The sequence below is a fragment of the Cheilinus undulatus genome, linkage group 9 (genome assembly GCF_018320785.1).
Source record: "Cheilinus undulatus linkage group 9, ASM1832078v1, whole genome shotgun sequence".
NCBI classification, from domain to species: Eukaryota; Metazoa; Chordata; class Actinopteri; order Labriformes; family Labridae; genus Cheilinus; species Cheilinus undulatus.
In genome coordinates this window covers 11,692,112-11,713,748 of record NC_054873.1, presented here as the reverse complement: position 1 = coordinate 11,713,748, position 21,637 = coordinate 11,692,112, and the positions used below count along the sequence as shown (strand labels likewise).

The following is a 21,637-nucleotide window of genomic DNA, read 5'->3' as shown; positions in this document are numbered from 1 at the left end:
CTGTAATTGTTTCAGCAAAGTTACGGAGCATTTATTGAGAAATATAAACAATCACAGGTGGAATGTTGTTTTATGATTTGATTAAAAGTCATGGGAATTTTCTCTCTGTGAGGTTAGCAAAGTAATAAGTTGCTAAAACAAGCTTTACCTCTTTTTCACACTGTAATACGGCATCCATTCAAACTGTGATTGCAGAGGTGGAAAGCAGCTTATAATTATAACTTACTCATGTCAAGCTAATAAATGAGCTTTTGTACTTTTTAGATAGTTTTTTTAATGAGCAATTTTACTTATACTTAAATTTTGGGTGAAATATTGTGCTTTGCTGTTATTTAGATAGTACCAATTCTTGAGTAAAAAAAAAAAGTAGAAAAAAGCAGGAGTATCAGAATTACTGTATTAATTGGAATGCAATTAGGGTTCATAATTGGTGCTGCCAATCTTTTCAATCTCAAAGTCACATGCTTTATTGTCCCTTTCAGCAGGCTTTGATTAAGCCACTGCAGAATTACAGCCACAGAATTGTAAACCGAGCTGCACCTTCATGTCTTATTGCAGTTTAAAAAACTGTCAGACAGCTCATTGGACAAGTAAAAAGTCATATTTTACCTTTTAACTGCTCCCTTATTTCCTTTTTAGTCCATAACACATTGTTTTTGTGAGGTTTTAAATTCAAAATCTAATCTTTGATCTACCTGAAGGTCCTGCTTTTCTTTCAAAATAAAAGCACCAAAACAGAAAGTCAATTAGTCTTAAAAGGCAATATAGTGAGATTTCAAAATGGAACAAAAAGGAGACTAATTACAATTAGCTGTAGAAATTCAGATATTTATCTCTATCAAAAATTCCTATTGAAAGGCAATGAAGACATGGTTTAAAGATGGGAACAAGGCAGAGCAAACCCAGATATAAGACAGAGTTAGGGCTGCTGGAAATGTGTTCTACAATTTGATATTACAATTTCAGTTTGAAATTACTCCAAATCATGTTTACCACTAAGCAGAGGTGGAAAGTAACAGATTACATTTACTCATGTTACTGCAATTGAGTGGATTTTTTTGTAAACACGTCTACCCTTAGAGTAGTTTTTTAAAATCAGTATAAGAGGTTTCACTAGAAACTGGAAATCCCTTTGGTCCTCTTAGGTAGTTTTACATGTGTTATACAGACGGGCAGTTTTACAATGGGGAAAGGTATGCAGATGCACAAGGCCTTGTGCTCCATGGGGCCTCAAGATACATTTATTATATATGTGCATCAAGTATTTGTTTCTTTGTTTAAAAAGATCTCCGTTAGCTCCTACAAGGGTGGCATTTAGTCTTTCTGGGGTCTCTCATCAACCTTCAAGTGAGGTATCCCTGCAAAATTACTTTCGGTGATTAAGTGGTGTATTTCTATGTAAATAAGAGGCATAGAGTGAATGAAATAGCATCAAATATATATTATCAACAAAAGTCAAGCATTACAGTTGGACAGATCTCTATTGCCATAATGAAATAGTTCATTTGTGAATTCATGTAGAGTCAAATGTGATGTGTGGAAAATGAATGCACCAACAGAGCACAATGCTTGCCCTTTTATTTAAAAAGTAACTCCTAACCTGGAGACCTGTTATAATATTTCTAATAAGGGACGTGGTGAGTTTTAGGTTTGATGCTCTCTTTTATGAGCTGATGAGCATTTCCGATTGTTTATTTAGGTATTTATATTTCAGATTTGGGTATGTCTTGTAGTTCTCTGGCTTTGTTAACTGAAAAATAGCGTGCTTAAAAATATGTTTTCACTCATTAAGATAGTTTTTAGCTAAATGGATAAGGGCCTCATGTTGGGTTTACCTGTGGTCTTCAATTTACCTAAACCACCCCTCTGTAATAGAATTTGACTTGAAATGACTTGAGTGTATTCGAGCACACCACCGCTAGATGGCAGTGATGGCGCTGTCTGACACCAAAACTAAAATTGATGTTTGAAAAAAACAAAAAAAAAACCTGAAGAAAAAGAAAAAGGAAGGAAGCTAGCCGCTGCAGCAGCCGGGGCTAAACACAAGCAATGACCGGTGGTGAACTTCAGCGTGTAGTTCACAACTTTACAGAGCGACAGCTTAACTCGGACTGCGGGTTTCCCTCAGTCTGCCTCAGTCGGAGGAAACAAGGAAGTGCATAGCAGTGTGACTTCCAGTAGTTTTCCGCCGGTAAGTCCCGTTGGTTTTTAACGTTTTCTGGTGCGTCCTCGCGGCGTGGTGGCTGCTGTGATAGAGGAAAGTTGGATTTAGGCTGTTACAACGATGAGCCAGCGTGGTTTTAAGACGTAATGCAACGTAACTATCTCCACCAGGAGTCATTGGAAGTTAACAGGCCGGAGTATTGATTTTAATGTGTCTTTGTGTGCTTAATGGCCCACAGAGATGCCGTTTAATGCTGTTATACGTCCTCATTCATTGTGCATGAAAGTAATTTTAAGACACAGGCGTGTTGTTGCTGGCTGTTTGCCACCTGTAACTTATGGTCCTAATACAATGTTGTTACTACCAGAGATATTTAACAATTTAAAGCTAAGTTATTAAAGTTAACGTGAACATTTTAAAGAGAACCCACTGAAGGAGGCAGCCTTGATGATGATGAAATATCGTGTGTGACAGTGTTCAGCTACAGGAGGTGGGAACATGAGAGCCAATCCTTAATGAAGTGTTATGCTCTCTGGATGTGGTTTCACAGGGCTGTTGCTCAGAAAAAAGATAAATTTATTTAATAGGATTTGTTTTGAGGGTTACATCTTTTAAATAGACATTTTTGTGCCAGCAAATGACAACAGCCCACAGCCCTACCACAAAAGAAACCAACAAAAGCAGAACTCCCTAAAACTTTGAGATTGTTTGCCATTTGATTTTAAAATTACTGAACAAATACTTAATTGTAATAACTGATGATTTACTAGTTACTGTTTTCTCCTCTATAAAGTTCATAATTATTTGTTACATAACTAACACATATATTAAAAACTCAAACCACACGTAAATCAAAACTGATAAATAATGAAAGTACTAATCAGATACAAGCTCAATACTCATACACATACTTGGGGAGAGATGGTTACAGTTAAATGTAAAAAGTAGAGATGCACTGATCGTCAAAATTAGGGCAGATTCTGGTGTTCCAAATACCAATTTGGCCAACATCAATACTAATGTTTTTTTTAATCACTTTTTTGTTTTAACTCTCCCACTATGTTTAACAGGTGAGGACTTCTGCATGGTAAAATCTCTTATTTGATTCAGTAGTGAGGTGTACTGGGTTCCAGCATTACATCCATTAGATAAAGGGGTGTGACGAGATTTCATGCTTTGAGATGCAGCAAGACTAAAACGTCATGAGATTTCTTGCTGAGCTTAAAAACTATCTCATTAAAATTTAGTCTCTTTATACATGGCCCCACACAGGCTACCATATAGTGGTCATATTAAAGTGAAAAACGCCATGCTATTGCTCTTGACTAGGGCTGGGCAATTAATCGCAAATTAGATTAAGTTGCATTATGACCTGCTGCAATGTACAAATCGTAAAAGTTGCAATATTTCTTAAGCTTGAAATATGTTAAAATAGCAGTTTAATGCATTCATTTTTTGCAGCTGCTTTACAAGCTTTACCTCCTCCACCCCAGCCACCTCCTTTGTAGCTTAAAGCTTGTTGCATCCTCATATTCAGATTCATGCTACTATGGATTGATTGCTTCTGAAATAATATTTTTTCAATACACATTGTTATTATGTGTCCATCCATATGGGGGTTTTTAGCCATGCGCTCCCTGGAAAGTCAAAGCATGCAGCTTGACTAACCCAGGGAGCATCTTCAGAGCAGAGCCTTCTCTGCAAAGTAAAACTGTGTCTCCATTTTGCAATGAAATGTTAAAATGTATGATGAGTGTTCCTGGCTGAATGTAGGTTGTAATATGAATTGATTTATTACTTGAATTTGTTGAAAAATGCTGTAATCTCATTATATTTGCATGTTAGATCACAATTTCAGGAAAAAATTGCAAATAGATTATTTTTGCAAATCGGTCAGCCTGACGCATAAAAATTATTGTATGGCAGGTAGTAGAGAAACAGAGCACAGCCAATCCTCCATCACCTCTTTAAAACGGCGCTGACCCCCTCCTCACCCCCAGCGTGCGCATATGTGTACTCCTTATAGCCACACTTTACCCGCGGACATATGTTCTGTTTAGAGCCCAACCGATTGATCGGCGGGCCGATTATAGTGCATCACAGATTAATCAACATCGGCCAATATGTTGCCGATATATTAACTTTTTGGCTGCGCACTGCTACTGTCGCTCTGCTTCTGTCTGCTCCTGTCTGTCTCTGCTGAACTCTGAGTGCCTGCCCCACCCCCCATCACACACAGAGTTCAGCAGCAGCTCTCCCCCACTCAGTGTTGCCAACTTAGCAACTTTGTTGCTATATTTAGCGAGTTTTCAGACCCCTCTAGCGACTCTTTAAAAAAAAAAAATGACTAGCGACAAACCTAGTTACTTTTTCTGGTGTTACTGGAGAGTTTTGGAGACTCTGGCATGAAAGCACGTATCGTAGTTGCTCTTCTCAGTGAGGAGAGGGTGCTGCTGTGGGCCCCTCCTCGTCCCTAAGCACTCACAGGCAGCCCAGTCTTCGCGCAGCAGAACAGTCCCCCTCAGTTGCAGTCAGACTCACTTGGCTGCAGCAGAGAAGAGGTCTAAGACCAGAGAAACGGTGAAAGAATCTGCTTTTTTTTTTGCTCCGTGGTAAGCTGTGACTTTATAAAACAATATAACACTACACTTTAATGCCCCATGACGATAACGTCTTTGCGGAAACACGCTGTTAGGGCATGTCAAGGAGAGCATGCTAATTTTTTCACATAAGTTTTAGAGAGTGTATTACAGCATTTTAACGTCATCTAAGTTGCATCTTTGGGAGATGGACAATGATAAATGCAACTGTTAATTCACATGTCCACCAATATCTAATAAAAGACTATTATACAGCATTTTAACGTTGTCTAAGTTGCATCTTTGTGAAATAAACAGAGATAGATGCAACTGTTAATTCACATGTCCACATTTGTGTTCATGTACAGTATATATCCTGTGTATATCAATGTTCTTATTTCATATATTGGCCAATATATTGGTTATCAGCCTTTTTCGGCCCCCAATATCGGTATCGGCATCGGCCCCAAAATTCCCATATCTGTTGGGCTCTAGTTCTGTTCACACCAGATTTGAGTAATCATTTGCATGAGGTGATTACATGTTAAGTCAATGCAAAGATGTGAGCAGACGCAAGTTTGCCTTGGACGGCATGAATGCTGCTAATGCGCAAGGTATTCATGTGAACAACTTGGCAAATTTGCGCCGCTTACTTCATTTTCTTGATGGCAACAGTAGAAAAATGTGAGCTCAAGCGAATTACTTGCTCTGCGATGGCCAATTAACATCAGCAGAGGATCTCTGAAGGACCAGCAATGAAGGAGAGTGGTTGAAGAATGTTTAAAAATCAGGTCACTAGTCTGTAGTATTTGTAGATGATTCCTAGCTGCCAAATGCATGCTTTGGCCTTCCCTGTGCTTCATTTTCCAATAAATAAGGAGATTTTTTGAGGTTCCAACTGAATAAATCGTGTTATCTTATCTTATCTTATTAAAGGTTCTATGAGCTAAAGTATATGACATTTAAATTAGACTTCCTGGCTTCTTGATTATGGCAAAATTCCCAGTTACAGTTATTATGGGTGATGCTGCAATCACCATTCTTAAACATTGATTTTACAACATATGTATCAGTGCGTGAATGGAAAATGATTTTAAAAGTTTGTTGTATTGTCATGATGACAGGCAGCCACAACTGCCTGACAGATTCTGGTATTTATTTTGCTTTATTCCACTTCTGACTCCTCTAAATCAAAGTGGTTCCTTTTGCTCACCAGTTGCTGCCTTTCTGTCGTCTTCTTTGGCTCTGTGACATTTCAGACTAACAGAGGTGTGTGCAATAGCTTCCTCAACTAAATGAAAGTGGAAGCTGTGTTTGTGGGAGGGCCAGAGTACATGGTGTGCTTTAAAGGAAGAGAGGGCATGCTCCATTTACTACACGACAAAACCTATGAACAGATAAGTACAACACAGTATGCAGCAGAGTTATTGTTTATTTTAGTGATCTTGTTTTCATGATTGTTGGAGCTAAAATAGTAATTGAAATTACACTTGATTAATTGCCCTGCACAGTTTGACATAGTGTCTCATCTCATTTTAGGTCATTTGTACGGAGCCCTGGACATGACATGGTCATAAAAAAATTAAATTGTGGCCACAATATAGCTATAACAGGCACAAGAAATACTAATTCATGGCAACAAAATGCTAATTTGTGGCCACGAAGTAGGTATAATGTGCGCACAAAATACTGATTAATACTATTAATATCATTCCTGGACAGCTGGGTAAGCAAATCAAGCGCATCGTCTCTAAGGTCTAAGGCAGAGGCAGTAGAGGGGCTAAAGCTACACAATGACAGGGATAGTATGATTGAATTTGATTTTAGGCTGGGAATGAGCTACAAAGACATTCTGAAAAGCCTGGCACTGCAAGGAACCACTATTACTGAGACAAATTTAAACAGGATATTGAGAATCAGGTTGCCTTATCGGCAGAGGTACGACTTGGACGCCAGGATAGGAAGGTGCACTTGATTTGCTTACCCAGCTGTCCAGGAATGATACTAATATCATTAATTAGTATTTCGCGTGCACATTATACTTATTTCGTGGACACAAATTGGTATTTTGTGGCCACAATTTAGTATTTCACGGCCACAAATTAGTATTTCGTGGCCATGAACTAGTATTTCGTGGCTATGAATTTCTCCTCCAAGTTTTTCCAACCTATCACTGCATCTGCCTAGATTCACCAACAGCATCAGCCCTTCATGTTCCCACATTTCATCAATAATCTCATAAACCCTGCAGAGGTCTTATTTCCTTTGGTGAGAAATGTTTGTGTTGATGACTTGGAATCAATGTGCTTGTTTGGCTGTAAACAGGCAGGTCTATTACATCCTCTCACTCCTCTGTTTCCAGTAATGACGACTGTTTATGTTTACACAGCTAATTTCTTCAGCGCTTGGTAAATATTGAGTTGACATGCTTGTAGAGCTGACTGTTATTGCTGTTTCCCTGGTGCTTTTGCTTCTGATAACATCACCAGTGTGTTATCTGACCCTCTACGTAGTGATACTGTTCAGCGCTGGTGTTTGTGTTCATTCTTGATAAGTTTGGGCACTACAAGGCTTTATCAAATCTAATAATTAACTGGTTTGTTAATGTTTCGAACTCTCTGCAGATAACAAGCTACTCCCTTGTTCAACAGAAGCCTTATCCTGATAGGAAAAAAGTGATACTGTATAAATACGTCACTTTTTAAAGTTTGCATTTTCACGTTTATGCTCCATGAAAAACTTCTCTTTTTGTACTTTCTTTCCTAGAATTTAGACTGTTATTCAATCATTTCTCACAGTAATTGTACATAAATGACAGGCTGTAAGCACCATGTGTTGCTTACTTCTCTTTAACAATCTTATCAGAAATGCTAGTGCAGACGACTTAATCGCCAGCTCCTGCCTCACTGGTCACAAACACGGCACGTGTTTCCTGAAGCAGGCAATCTCAAAGGTTAAAAGCCTTTTATTGGAGCCGGATTGTTGATCTCTAGTCCTGCATCGATGAAAGAGGTGACTCATCCATGGACAATAGCCTGCAGGTGACGTCTGGGGATGTTTTTAATCAGACCCTTAATTCATTCAGGGTTAATTCAATGTATTTTTTTGTTCAGGTGGAACAATGTAACAGGCAGACAGGACACTAGCACATAATGAGTTTGTCTGGTTCCTCAGTCTGTCGCTGGCCTTTTCTGTTTTGTCCATTAAGTCATTAAGACGGGAAGTCATCCGTGACTTTTATCGACCTCCATTTGCATCCAAAAAATGAAAACATCTCCACAGAGAATGGGACACAGCTCATTGCGCTGTAATGACAGAAATATGGACATTATTTGGGAATAACAACTGTCAGCAATGAGTAGAAGTGAGAGTGGTTTGAATTGTTTTGTTTTCGGAGTGAATCTGAGATTCAAAACTGATACCGAAGCAACTCCTTTCAATTCCCGAGTTTAAGACTTACAAAAGCATCTTTCCACTGTGTATTTGTCCAAATTCACATTTGATTTTCTGTACAAAACAGGACAGCCTAACAGTCAAAACAGTTCTTGTAAAAGCTGGATTGTTGGTATTTGTGGAGCAGTGGAACATAATAGCACCATAATGTCCGCTGTATTTCTGTACAGTTTGCTAACATTAGCGTACAGGAGCTTCCAGCCATGCCTGCCAAGGCTGAAGTGGAAAAAATCCTGAATGCCCCCATGTGAGACATGATGCTTTAAAGGCCTCTCAGACTGTAAATCATTAGGACAGCTTCAGGTGACTGTAAAACATTTAACTGCTTCCTTAGACTTCAACACTACTTAAACTTACATCACCAATTGATTTGTTGCTAACTTCATCTCCATTAATCAATGAAAAAGCATCATTTTACTACATTATGAATGTATTTTGACTGTAAATCCAGGCTGTTGGCCTCCAACACCTTGGACATAATTTGTCTTGTGCTTCAGTCATCAGAGGTGTATTCACAAATTGTCATAGTACGGTACTTAGAAGTATAAAAAAGTTAAAAAAAACAATGCTGTGTACACTAATCATTGAAAAAGGTGTTGGTTGGAATAAGAAAATTTGTAAGTTGTCTTGTGAAAATTTTCTGAGAATAACTGTGTATTCTGTGCCATAAAACCCATCTGATCTGCTGAATGAAATTTCATCCCGAATGAGCCAGAACGGAACATTTTCTTCTGAATGGAATATTTTTATTCAGATCAGGCATTTATTTTGATTACAAGTGGTCCATGTAAACCTAGTCAAGATGGTTAAACAAAGCCTGAATTCTGGCATGAGACTGCTGTAATTGCACACAAAATATTAAATTCTGTTCAAATTCATGAATACAGGACAAATAAGCAAAAGTTTGTGTCATTTATGCACCAGCACTCTCTTATCAAATATGCTACTTGAATACTATAAGCATTGAATATTTTGTTGTTCCATATTGAATAGTGCTGCTTGTTGAAATAGAGTGGCTGGTAAAAATGTTTCTGGCGCAGATTTTTTTAATTGACCAGCCACATTGGCAGGTAAATGAAAAGATTAAATTCCAAAGCTGGTGGCAGTGTTTGTCAGCAATGTTGACCAATGCTGATTTTAAAGTTATATATCGTCATCATGTTAGTTCAGAACAAATCCATACAAAAAGATATCTACATATCATCAGGACAGCAGACAGTCCAGTCATAGTTGTCATGTGAATATGATAGGAAATGTATGATGGTTAAGGTACAGTAATATGACTTGTACAGGGACAGTTATGTGCACTCCATGGATATGTAACACAATCAGCATAAAGTTATTTAAATGAGTGAAATCAATGGATTTATTCTGTTTGGAATGATTGGACACATCTCTTTTGCACCATCATGCAGAGATTTGTAGTGTATGTGCTTTTCCCTCTTGTAGAGCAAAGGCCGCATCCTTGGTACAGCAAAGGAGGCATAAACTCGAGCTGAGCGTCTCCTTCTCTGAGGAGTTAAAGATGTTTATTTACGAGTTTATCTTCTGTTAGTGTTCTTCGACCCAGGGCCAGCAAGAAGGGCTTCCACTTGGTTACATGCGGTGTGTCATCGCCTCACAGCTTTGTAATGATTAGTTATCTTTGGGTAACACAGTAGCACATGGCACCAAGCACCCATGGCTTGCCTCCACCCCTCAGGTCCAGTTCTGCCCCTACTGTAGAAGACGACACTTGTATTTCTGGGAACCAAGGTTAGGCTGGGTCACGTGTGAGATTTAGTTGACATATGTGCTGGTAGAAAGTCCCGGACACAGGAAGACCATGTCTGATCCTTAACAGCCTGGATGCTTAAATGCTTCTAGAGGAATAATGTTGCTCTATATGAGAGGGGAAGTGACTTTAAATAAGTCCATGTAGTCATTTGAAGACCGCCTGGAGTGCACCGTCGGCCTCTGAGTGGTGATCTGATCCGTCCATCTGTTTCTGGAGGCTTTTCCCCTCGAGTCAGCTGTTTATCCTGGGTGAGAGGGTCAGGGTGGGGATGCTGCTGGTGTTTGAAATGTTGGACTATATTGATGAGTGAAACATGAACTGGTGTTGGCTAGGTCTACTGTTTGTGGACGTATACCACGGGGGCAAGTTTCTACTTCGAGCTCGGCTACATTTCACACCAGCTCTGGGCCTTGGCTCACTCATGAGGAAGTGACATAACGGCTTTGTTTCTTTTATTGTGTTGTATGGGATCAGATAGCAGAAGCAGTGATGGTGCACACACAGTGTATTGAGGCACTAGAGTTTCGAATGTTTGGTAACGTTTCCACTCCATTAATAACAATGAGGGTAGGTTAAAGAACAGGAAACACCTCACTGAGCTATCAGACTATAAGTAAACATGGAAACTTGAGTATTATTATAAACACATGTTGCAGCCGTTAAAAATATTTAATTATCAATTCACATGCATACAAATAAATCATATTATCACATTGATGCCATTCATTACATTTATCGACCAAGTATCATTGTCCTGGCCAACCATCAGGGCTGATATTCGGCTGATCATATGTCTTTTTAAAAAAAAAAAAAAAATTATTTTTTATTACCGTTAGAGATGATTAATTTAAAATAATGTTTGTTTTCATTGGCAGTCATAAGAGAGGATATTGTTGCAGTGGAGGCTTACACCAAAAGACCAAAACAGCTATTTTGACATTGGTAATTAGCTAAATTGTTATTTCAAACATTACTTCTACTATCTTTACTACTGATGGGTCTGTAACTAGTCCCAAATACTATCAGCTGAGAGACAGTGTACCCCCTGGGCTGATTGGCTGACGTATAGGAATGTGTGATATTAACGATATGGTATCAGTATTGCTAGATATTAACATTCCTGAGTATTTATCTCTGTATATTACAGTAAAGGGTTGTTCCGATTCCGATACCAGTATCAGAAATACGTCCGATACTGCTTAAAATGCAGGTGTTGGTATCGGCCAGTACATGAGTTTATGCACCGATCTGAAACTGCTTGGTTTAGCTTTATATTTTGCTTTGTTTAGCCATGCTAAATGTTAGTGCTATAAACCGGAAATCAATTGTTCGAGCTGCCGTTTTTAGAGCAGTGAAGAAGAACCAAAGGATCCACTGCAGAATGGTGGCTGCATGACAGTTTTTCTCTGGATGTGATCATTAGCATGCCTTCCAGACTAGGGCTGGGCAGTTAATCGAAAATGAGATTAAATCGCTATATTTCTTTAACACGAAATTTGAGTCGTTCCGGTTTAAAACTTTTTTTTGCTGCAGAGATGTTATACATAAAATATCATGCAAACATTCAAGACCCTTTTTTTAGAATAGTCTACAAAAAATCCTATTTTCTCCATTTTGTACATTTTTATGATAAAATATGTGGATGACATAAAAATGATCATTCCTCTATACAATAATTTCTATCCTATTTGCAATATGAGTCAAAATCATCACAATTATATATTTTTTCAAAATTGTTCAGCCCTTGTTTAATCTAATATTGTGTTGGTTATAATATATAATGATTTATTGTTTGTGTTTGTTGAAAAATACGGAAGATGAGGAACTTAAGTAATATTCACATATCAAATCGCAATCGCAATATTTTGGAAAAATATCGCAATTCGACTATTTTCCAAAATCGTTCTCCCCTACTACAGACTGATGCTGTCGTACACGACAGGAAGTGACAAAGTTTATCAAAAGTTAAATAACTTTTGAACCATAAATTGTTGTGTCTCACTTGTTTTTCCTCTTGAAGCTAGCCGTTGTTCCTTTCATTGACGCTATTGATGCCTTTGAATCCTGTGGGCAGCATTTTCAGCAAGTCTGAAACTCAGCTGACATTTGGGGACTTTAATGATTAAATCCACAGCAGCAAACCCGAAATCTAACATTTTTTAAAAATCCATTTTAATCGAATTGCAACTGCTTATTACCGCTAGCTCGAATGCAAACCACTATATTGTTTACCCTTTGTGAGGGCCTGAGAGCGACAGAGAGAGCCTGTGATGCAGCACCTTGTATTATTGTGTTTTTTGATATTCTGCAGTAAAACTCAATAATCAGCAGAAAAACAACTTTAGGGTCACAGAGATGCTGTATGTTATGATTCTTTGTTGAACCATGTTCTGAGTCAAATACAGGTCTAAAATATTTGCTAGTCTGCACAGTCAGTCCAGACAGGTCACACTGGTATCAGATCAGTACTCGGTATCGGCCGATACCCACCGCCTTGGAACCAGAATCACCCTATCCCATCCCACCATCCCTATTACAGTATAGGAAATATTTTGTTAGTCAAGGAAAAGGAAAGTTTGTTATGCCTTCTTGGGCTTTCAGATACACTGGTGGACATTTCTCAAAGAAATCAGATGTACTTTACTTGCTGTGGAAATAACACAATGTTTATTTGCAGCCATAATTGCTGTTTATTTTAGGTTTATTTACAGTCATAACAGCAGAGTAAATGACAACAAACAGCAGCCCTCTTTGTTCCACTTCCCATAATTCCTCATCGTAAAAATGTCTGGGAAGTGAACATTCAGAAAAGTCTGCAAATAAACCCTCGATGTCATCAGTGTGTGAGAATTAGGCCAACCAACAACTGTTAACTGTAGAAACAGCAAACTTACTCAAAGAAAGTGAGATTTTAGTGTTGTTTGTAATTATCCAGAAATGTTATATGATATTTAGATAATTTTGACATTTGAAATGGTTAATGATACTACACAGAAGATTTGACTGACCTTTTGAAATGCAGCATTCAGATGTTCTTTCCACATTGATACCCTGTGGTTGTTTTAGTGGCTTTAAATATGTTAATTGTCCTCTATCAATGCAAAAGAGACAGGAGCGAGCAGAAAGGGCTTGTGTGTCTAAGTAGTCAGATTTGAGTCCTTGTTGCTGTCAGCAAGAGACGAGGCATTGAATTGATAATCTCTTGATTTAATTTCACATTGAGGTTAGACAGCTGGAGACCTGTAAAGAAACCTTGAGGGAAACAAATTAACATGTAAAAATGTGTAGTTATTATTCAGGACTGTTACATAAGAGGCTCTGTGTGAAAGTGAAATACAAACCAGTGTAATGTGATCCACTTCAGTATAGGAGGATACAACAGAGAGAGACAGTCTGGCTCCTCTTTAAACCCTTTTTGTCATGGTAACAGCAAACAGCAGCATGGCCTCTTTAGCAAATGTCATGTGCTGAGTCAGGAGAAGGTTCATGTGGTGGTAAACAGTGTTGTTGTGTATGCATTTGAGGTTTTTGAGGCTGTGTATGTATTTTTAATGTGTGGGTCGTCTCGCCTATAGGACATGTGATCAAGAACAACAACCAATAAGCCATGGAAAAAATCAGAAGCGTCATGTTTTGTTTGACTTTGGTTCTGGTGCCAATCACTTTGTTATTAATTATAATTTAACTTTGCTTTCACTTGCAAACTTGAATGTAACAGCTATTTCAGCTTATCACATCTTCCGTTGTGAAAAAATTCCCTTCAGTAAGAAATCCTCAGGGGTCTCTGGGGTTTAGAGCAGATCTATCATGACAAATGGGGGAACAGCTATGTCTGAGAGCGATTGTTCTATGAATCTATTCTACATAAGCCTCAAACAGTATGCATTTATGAAAATGTAACTTTAGTCTTTCCTCAGCTGATTCAACTACAGTAATTTCCTTCTCCTCTGATGTCTCCTTTTTTTTCTTCTTTGCAACAACTGCAGTATAATCAGCTGCTAATACAAAAATTCATTTACTGGAGTTGCATCAGAGATAAAGTAAATTTGTCAGCCACTGTGACTGTCCTTTGTAGGAACACGTGAGCAGAGCAGAGACATTACTCTGGACACAGTGCACACAGATGTGGTCCCAAACTTGGGAACAAGTTCTGTTAGTCAATGATATTTCAATCAGGAGAGACTTAATACAAGTTTAACAATTATTTATTTTACAAATTTAACAAAAAAGAATTGTTCAAAGTCCTTGGCGGCGCAAATGGCTGGAATAGGATACCCCTCCTGTGGAGTCTAGACACTGGTGGTGTTGAGAGATGCAGGATTAGATGAGTAGACTTCTGAGAAGCTGCCCAGGAACCCAGGAATGCAGGATGAGATGAGCAGGAGACCTGTGAGAATCTGGACTAGACGCTGATTAGCTGAATGGAGGTGGCTGGGGTGGAGGAGGGTTTCGATGTCTACACAGAACGATTGGCTGACTGTGAAAGAGAGAATGACAGATTTGAAATCTGACAGATCTGATTGGTCAAACATGGTTGTGGCAGAATCTGATCAGCTGAGTACTTACGAGAGTGAACGCCCATAATCATCTCATCGTCAGAGCGGGAAGAGAGTAAGAATGGAAAAGGGAGAGATGTGAATGAATGGTGAATGAAGAATGAGCAGAAACAGTCTTCCTGCTTCAACTTTCACTGAGCTCCATTATATGTTCATCTGGATCACTGGGGAATCAAAACCTGATTTTGGCAAGAAACTTCTATAAGTAAAACTTTGAGGATGAGAAAATTTGTTGCTTTTTAACCAAGTATAGAATAGATAAACAGATGGACTCATGTCCTTTTTAAATTTTATCTCAAGCTCGACTCAGGTTACTCCACTTCTTTTGAAAAGGTTGTTTTGTTTTGTCTTTTCACCAAACAATAGAAAATTGTCAATATTTTTATTATCTCATGTAACTGAACTGCACACAAACAAGTGGGAAATATTGCAGCAGGGCTGGGAACTGAGATAAAAATCATACTGCAGAATTGTATTTGGGTGGAGTATTGCAGAGCCATGCAGACAAACCGATGCACAAGTTTGTGGTGCTCATGACGGTGAAGGCCACTTTGATGTAGCTGTGGTGTAGCCTTGATGCAGAAGGGTTAAGGCCGCTCTGAGTGTTCTCTTTGGTGTGTTCTTTGGTGGTCTGATTAAAAGAATAGGTTGTACATTTTACATAATTATTAATTCTTGAGAAACGTTATTCATACTTTTGTAAATCCTCCATTTACACTGGAAAAACTGGTTCAGAATCATCATTTTCTTTGGGATTTTCTGTCCCTTTCATACCTAGCATTCTTGTTAGCACTGTTGCTTAATGGTTATGTAAACTCCTGCCATTTAAAATGTTCTGGCTGAAACTTTGATAAAAGACTTATGTTAGGTATTTCTTGACACTGCAGTGTTGAAATAACCCCATTTCCTGAGGAATCAGTGAAGTCTTGACTTTCATTGTGTGGCAACCCTGATGTTTATTTCACAAATTTCAGGTGAAGCAACAAGCAGTTCTGTGGTTATTCAGAGGCAATGCATTTGTCAAAGCTATTTGACTTTTTTGTGAATGCTAATAGTTTTCACATATAGGAGTTTATTTAAAGAGCTGCTAAGCATTTCTCTTCTCTTGTTTCCTTTTATAGGTGAAAGAAAAAGGAGCACAGATGTTGTCCATGGAGTTTTCAAAGTAAAGAGCTGCCGCCAGTGTGGGACATGCTATCATTCAGAGCCAGACCTCCTCAGTCCTGACACAGGGAGTTTTACAACCAGGATCCTGAGTCTACCTCAACACCTGTGGACTTCACTCCCACTGCTCTACCTCTCAGGAGGTGTTTTTCTACCTCCATACACTCTATACTGACACGGATGCACGTAGCTGTTATCTACTCAGCTCAAAACACCAGCAGACCCTTCACTTTATCAGCAGGCTTTCAGGTGTCAGTCACAGCACAGTCGACTGGTGTGCAGACATGTTGCAGAGTAGTTTGTGATGTCCGAGTCCTGCAGGGGACCAGGACTTGGACTTGGACCAGAAGCAGTGAAAGTGGAAGGACAGGTGGGGCGGGGACTGAGAGACGTTCCTCGATTTGTGGTTGGCGATGAAGATGACGAGCCAGACATGGGTCAAATGGAGACAGGCATGAAGAACGAGATGTTTCGAGAAGAGGACATGGATGATGAAGATGAGTCGGTAAGAGGCGGTTGTTAATGAAGATAAACACACTGCTGGCATGCAACATTTTCACATAAACACATCAAATCAATCATATAAAATCACTATGTATGCAGATTGTAGACGTCATAAACCTTTGTTCTCTGTACACTAGAGAGTATGCATTTGATTATTAACGGCTTTATACCATGACTTGATTTTACAGTGGAAAAGGATGATTTATTTTGGGAACAGGAAGCCACAGCTTTGCTCATTTTTGTTGTCATGAACTCAAAAGGTCTGGAAATTTTAGACTGAAAGTTTTATTTAGAATTGACCATGGAAAAAGAAATGACAGAAGTACACAAGCCCTTGTGTGGGAACAATACAGTATGTAAACAACTTTAATACCTCTGGTCTGTCTTGTAGTCTTTAGCTATAAAAGGACTTTATGATAGTGCTGTGTTGGCTCTGCATGTACCTGCCATTATAGACTCTCTGTTGTCACAGTTTATGACTTTGTTTCACTTCAGCATTTTATTCTTTAGCTGTTATCTCACACACTGGGGAAGGACAGAAAGACTTTTATATTAAACAGTGCAGTTATTAAAACACACATCTGCTCAGTGTGAAGACATTTCAGCATTCAAAGTAATTTCAAGGAATAAGTTTTAGTCTTTTGAAAAAAATACACAAATATTTTCCTCTTTAATGCACATTAGAGTGACATTGTAGGATTTCAACTGATGAATTGTTAACTTGAAGGAATAAAAAAAAAATTACAATTTGAAGCTAAAAGTAAAAAGTCTGTAGAAACACCAGTGGTGGCTGAATAGCTCATTACAAAATGACATATGGATAATTGTATATAAAAAAAACACATTATTCCTTCTTTCAGGGCACTTTCGGATCAGTGATAGGGTGAGCCATCTCTCAGTTGGGGGTTTAGTGGCCAGCTCCTACACCTATACCAGCACCTATAAAATAGTACCCCCTCCCACTCCTGAGAACTACGGCTTTAGAGAAGACAGCAAGACAATGACCTGAAGCATACAGGGAAAGCTACACAGAAATGGTTTCAAGAAAGCAGGGTGAATGTTCTGCAGTGGCAGAGTCAAAGCCCAGACCTCAACCCATTAGAGAATTTGTTGCTGGTCTTGAAAAGGGCTGATCATGCCAGATCCCTGTGCAACCTGACAGAGCTTGAGCAGTTTTGCAAAAAAAGAATGGAGTGAAATTGCAGTGTCCAGATATGCAACCCTGATTGATACCTATCCACACAGACTCAGGGGATAAACATTTCTGCAGTCACTTATATTACATTACATACTTTCACTGACATTACTTTGTAGAAATCTGTTTTCATTTCAACATTAAAGTCTTTTTTATAATGTATTTTGGTTAAAAAAAATAAAAAGCCAAATTATATTGACCATGACTGGTTTACACACAGTCATTAAAAGGGTAGAACATCCAAGTTGGTGAATACTTTTTATGAGCACTCTCTTAGCCACAATTGAAATAGCCAGATCTAGAGATTATCTTTGTCGTCATAAAGTTCTTTTACTTGTTCCTTCTCTCCTCTCTACCAGCCACCAGAGCGACAGATCGTGGTGGGCATTTGTGCCATGATGAAGAAGTCCAAATCCAAGCCCATGACTCAGATCCTGGAGCGCCTTTGTAAGTTTGACTACATTAACGTGGTCATTTTTCCCGAGGAGGTGATCCTGGAGGAACCTGTGGAGAACTGGCCTCTCTGTGACTGCCTTATCTCTTTTCACTCAAAAGGTAAGAATTTAAAACCAAGTACAAAAAATCTTTCTGTATGTGGGGAAAGTAAGTCATCTTTGCATTTGATATGTTTAATTAATTTGTTTACCCATGTTGTGCTGCTGTCTCATCATGTTTTGTAATAAATAATAAAACCTCTGAATATTACCAACCATGACAATCGATAAATAATGAAATCGTTCAAACAAAACTTTCCCTGACCATTATCTAACTGAAAAAAACTGAGAAAACGATATGTGTTTTTGGCATCAAAATCTTGTTTTATTTTTAGTTCTGCTTGTCAAGAAAAAGATCACATTTAACTGTAATTAAACCCTATTTTACTCAGAAGCAAACAATATTCTGTGGAGTATCAGTCCCTAAGAAGCCACATGTTGTAGAGTTTGCCAGGTTTGTGTCAGCCTGCCTGGCAGAGACCACAGAAGTTTATGGGAACATGCCACTGATAAACAAAGAGAACTGGTGGCAGTAGAAGTATCTATTTAAAGCTTGCAATAAATGATATTCATCAGCTGACTGTGTGTGGTTTACAAAAGCAGAGCTGCAAACAGGATCAATGCATCTCTTTATGTACATGCCCTATATCTTAAATGTACATAGCACACATGGTTTTGCAAGTATTCATATATCCGTGCGCTCAAATAAGCAAAATGGAAGAAAAAGGATGTAAAAACAGTATTATAAGCCTTTCCCATATTTTAGATTAGTTCTTCCTTCTGACACTGATCTGTCTGTGTTTGTAATTGACTCAGAGGTTCATCACACGGGACTGTTTTTCTGTTCTATTTATAAAGTGCTGAAACTTTTGGATTGTGCCCTTGGATATGGGAACATATGAGTCCTCTGATGTTTTTATTTTTATTGGAATGTCAGTAAACAGATGTTTCCTTTAAATATTTCCTGCTATCAGGCTTGTCCAACAATGATGTAGGCCTGCATGCTGTACTGAAGTTCATTTTTGAGTATCTGTACTTTAGTTAAGTATTATTTTGGAGGTAACTTATTACACTTAGAAGACAAAGATTGTTCTTAGGATTCGGTTACACTTCTATGAATGTTCTCATTATTCACTGCTTTTGCTCTCTAGGTGGATTTTCTAAATTCCAGTCTGAAAGACATAAAAAAAAAAACAATGCTCAAAAGTGTGGTTCTTCCAAGTGGTCTTGGCATACCTGTATGACACATGTCACATGATTTTTTTTTCTTTTAAGCTTTGTATTTGGGCTTTTGTTCCTTTATTAGAGAGATATGACAGTGGAAAGTAGAAAATATGATAAAGAGTGAGGAGTGACATGCACGAAAGGAGCCACAGGTCAATCCCAAACCCGCGCTTCCTACTTTAGAGAGACAACAGCCTCGGATCATGGGGAATTACCAAACCACTAGACCTTTCATGCACTGCGCATCTCCACAGTTTGATGTAGATTTAAGACCTTTGCACACTGAGCACACCGAGTTTTTTTTTTTTTTGTCTGAATTTTTTTAATGTTAAAAAAAAAATCGATCCCATGTTGTGCTAATGTGTTTTGCATACTGATGCCGAAACTTTCATCTGTCACTTCCCTTTTTTTTTTTTTAGGACAGATTAGAATTTTTTGGCTTTTTATGCTCTTATTCCATCAGTAGGGCAGTGGATGGAGTCACAAACAGGGATAAGATAGTGGGAAAGTAGCCCGACTTGAACATAGGCTGCCCGCGTACAGGGGTGCACCTTTAATCACTAGGTCATCTCTGCCCCAGTCCAAGTCATCTAAATGGGGGATTGACCTATCAGAGCAGCGCCGCTATTTACTGAGAAAATATCCTCCCTTTATTTTGTGCTCTTTTGCGCAGGGAGGTTACACATCACTACAAGAGATGCACAAAACTTCTTCTTTGCCAAGACAAGCTTTCGGTGTGGCTCTCTGCCCTGTTTTTTTTTTTTTTTTTTTTTTAAAGTGATCCAGTTCCAAGTAAACTACATCGACATCTGAGCTAACAGCTAGCATGGCTGGATATACAGGACAAGCCCACTGTTATGATAGGAAAGCCATGGCGAAACAGACTTGGAGTAGAGCGAAAACGTTTTTCTCTCACGGAAAGCTTTCAGTGTTACTCTCTGTGCTTGTTTAATAAAGACACATTGTCAGACACAGTTAAGACAAAACTGCCACTGTGGCTACTTCCAAGCTAATGACTCCAGTAGCAGGTCTTGTATACACAAGAACTAACCCTTTCCCTGTAACTATTACATACCCATGACGAAGCAGGTCTGCAGAAGAACGAGTAGTTTTCTATTGCGTTAAGCTTTTCGTGTTGCTCTCAGCACTTGCATTCATAAAGAGATGCTGTGCATTTCTGACAGAAGTGCTGCTGTGGCTAATTGAGAGCTAACTGCTCCACTAGCAGGCCTTTGTATACAAGCATTCACAAAACAAGGAACCCTTTCTCCCTTAGTTATCACGTACTCATGCCAAGGCAGGTGAGCAGAAGAGTGAAAACATGTTTCCCAACATGAAAAGCATTTAGGGTTGTTTTTATTCTTTAGTTCTTACAGAAACGTGGCACAGTTCTGGTAAAAACAGATGCAATGCTAAAGCTATATCTGAGATATTCGGAGCAGTGGAGGCAGCCATTACCAAGGGCGCTCAGTACAACTACACCCCACCCATAGCGGAACTCTTTATGTATTTGGCTCTATTTGCTGCAGTGGAGGCAGCCATCACTGATGGCTTTCAGTACAACCAAACCCAACTCTATATGGCATGACTCTGAAAGTAGCATCACTCACACACACACTCACTCACTCATTCACTCACTCACTCACTCACTTACTCACTTACTCACTTACTCAGTCAGTTACTTACTCAGTCCCCAAGTCAGATACAGACTGCCCATCTGGAGGACTGACCTCAGCAGTCAGCCAAAAAATGATCTCAAAGGGATAGAAAACAAAACTTTGTGGTGCCACTCAAGCCAAAGCTGGAAGAAGAGCTTCAGTCCAGAGTTAAATTAACTGATATGGCATTATGCAGATGACCATGAAGCAGTCTACTCAAGCTCACATTACCATCTTATTCAAAAACTGTCAAAACCCATTAGGACACACAAGAGTGCCTCACGCCTATCACACTAAGATGTTGCACAGTTTGAATCCACCAGCCGATTGTTTCAGTAGATTTGTTGATGTCACATCAAGAGAAACAAATCTGTATGGCAAACCTCTGTTTGCCTGTCAAACACCACATCAACAACACACCCAGGTCAAAGCTGTTTTGACGTCCCATGTGAGCAGTCTTGTTATGATGTTTAACTACTTTCATCAGCACTGTTAAAAAGTTTAAATCATGTTGGACTAAATACAGTTGCAAGAAAAAGTATGTGAACCCTTTGGGATTTCTTGGATTTCTGCATAAATTGGTCATAAAATGTGTTCTGATCTTCATCTAAGTCACAACAATAGACAAACACAGTCTTCATAAACTAATACTGCACAAAAAAATGATACGTTTTCATGTTTTTATTGAACAAAACATGTAAACATTCACAGTGAAGGGTGGAAATCCAAGAAATCCCAAAGGGTTCACATAATTTTCTTGCAACTGTATATGGACTCAGGTGTGTTTTTTTCAAACACTGGACAACAGAGAATGCTAAACACCCATTTATTATTATACATTGTTTAATTTGAATGTTGGCTGAGCCTTA

At 38.7% G+C, this 21,637-nt stretch overlaps 1 protein-coding gene across 5 annotated transcripts in view; it reads left to right on the top strand.

Moving 5' to 3' along the window:
• Positions 1–2,042: 2,042 nt before the first annotated feature.
• LOC121514907 (inositol hexakisphosphate and diphosphoinositol-pentakisphosphate kinase 2-like) overlaps positions 2,043–21,637 on the top strand; it is a 103,495-nt gene continuing 83,900 nt past the window's right edge. For all 5 annotated transcript variants that reach the window (XR_005992335.1, XM_041795329.1, XM_041795330.1 and 2 more), the window contains exons 1-3: positions 2,043–2,191; positions 15,651–16,198; positions 17,752–17,947. Coding sequence is in view for 4 of the 5 variants with exons in the window: in XM_041795329.1 (XP_041651263.1) it covers positions 15,998–16,198; positions 17,752–17,947 (397 nt within the window). In the remaining variant the exon portion in view is untranslated. The remainder of the gene's footprint in view (positions 2,192–15,650; positions 16,199–17,751; positions 17,948–21,637) is intronic.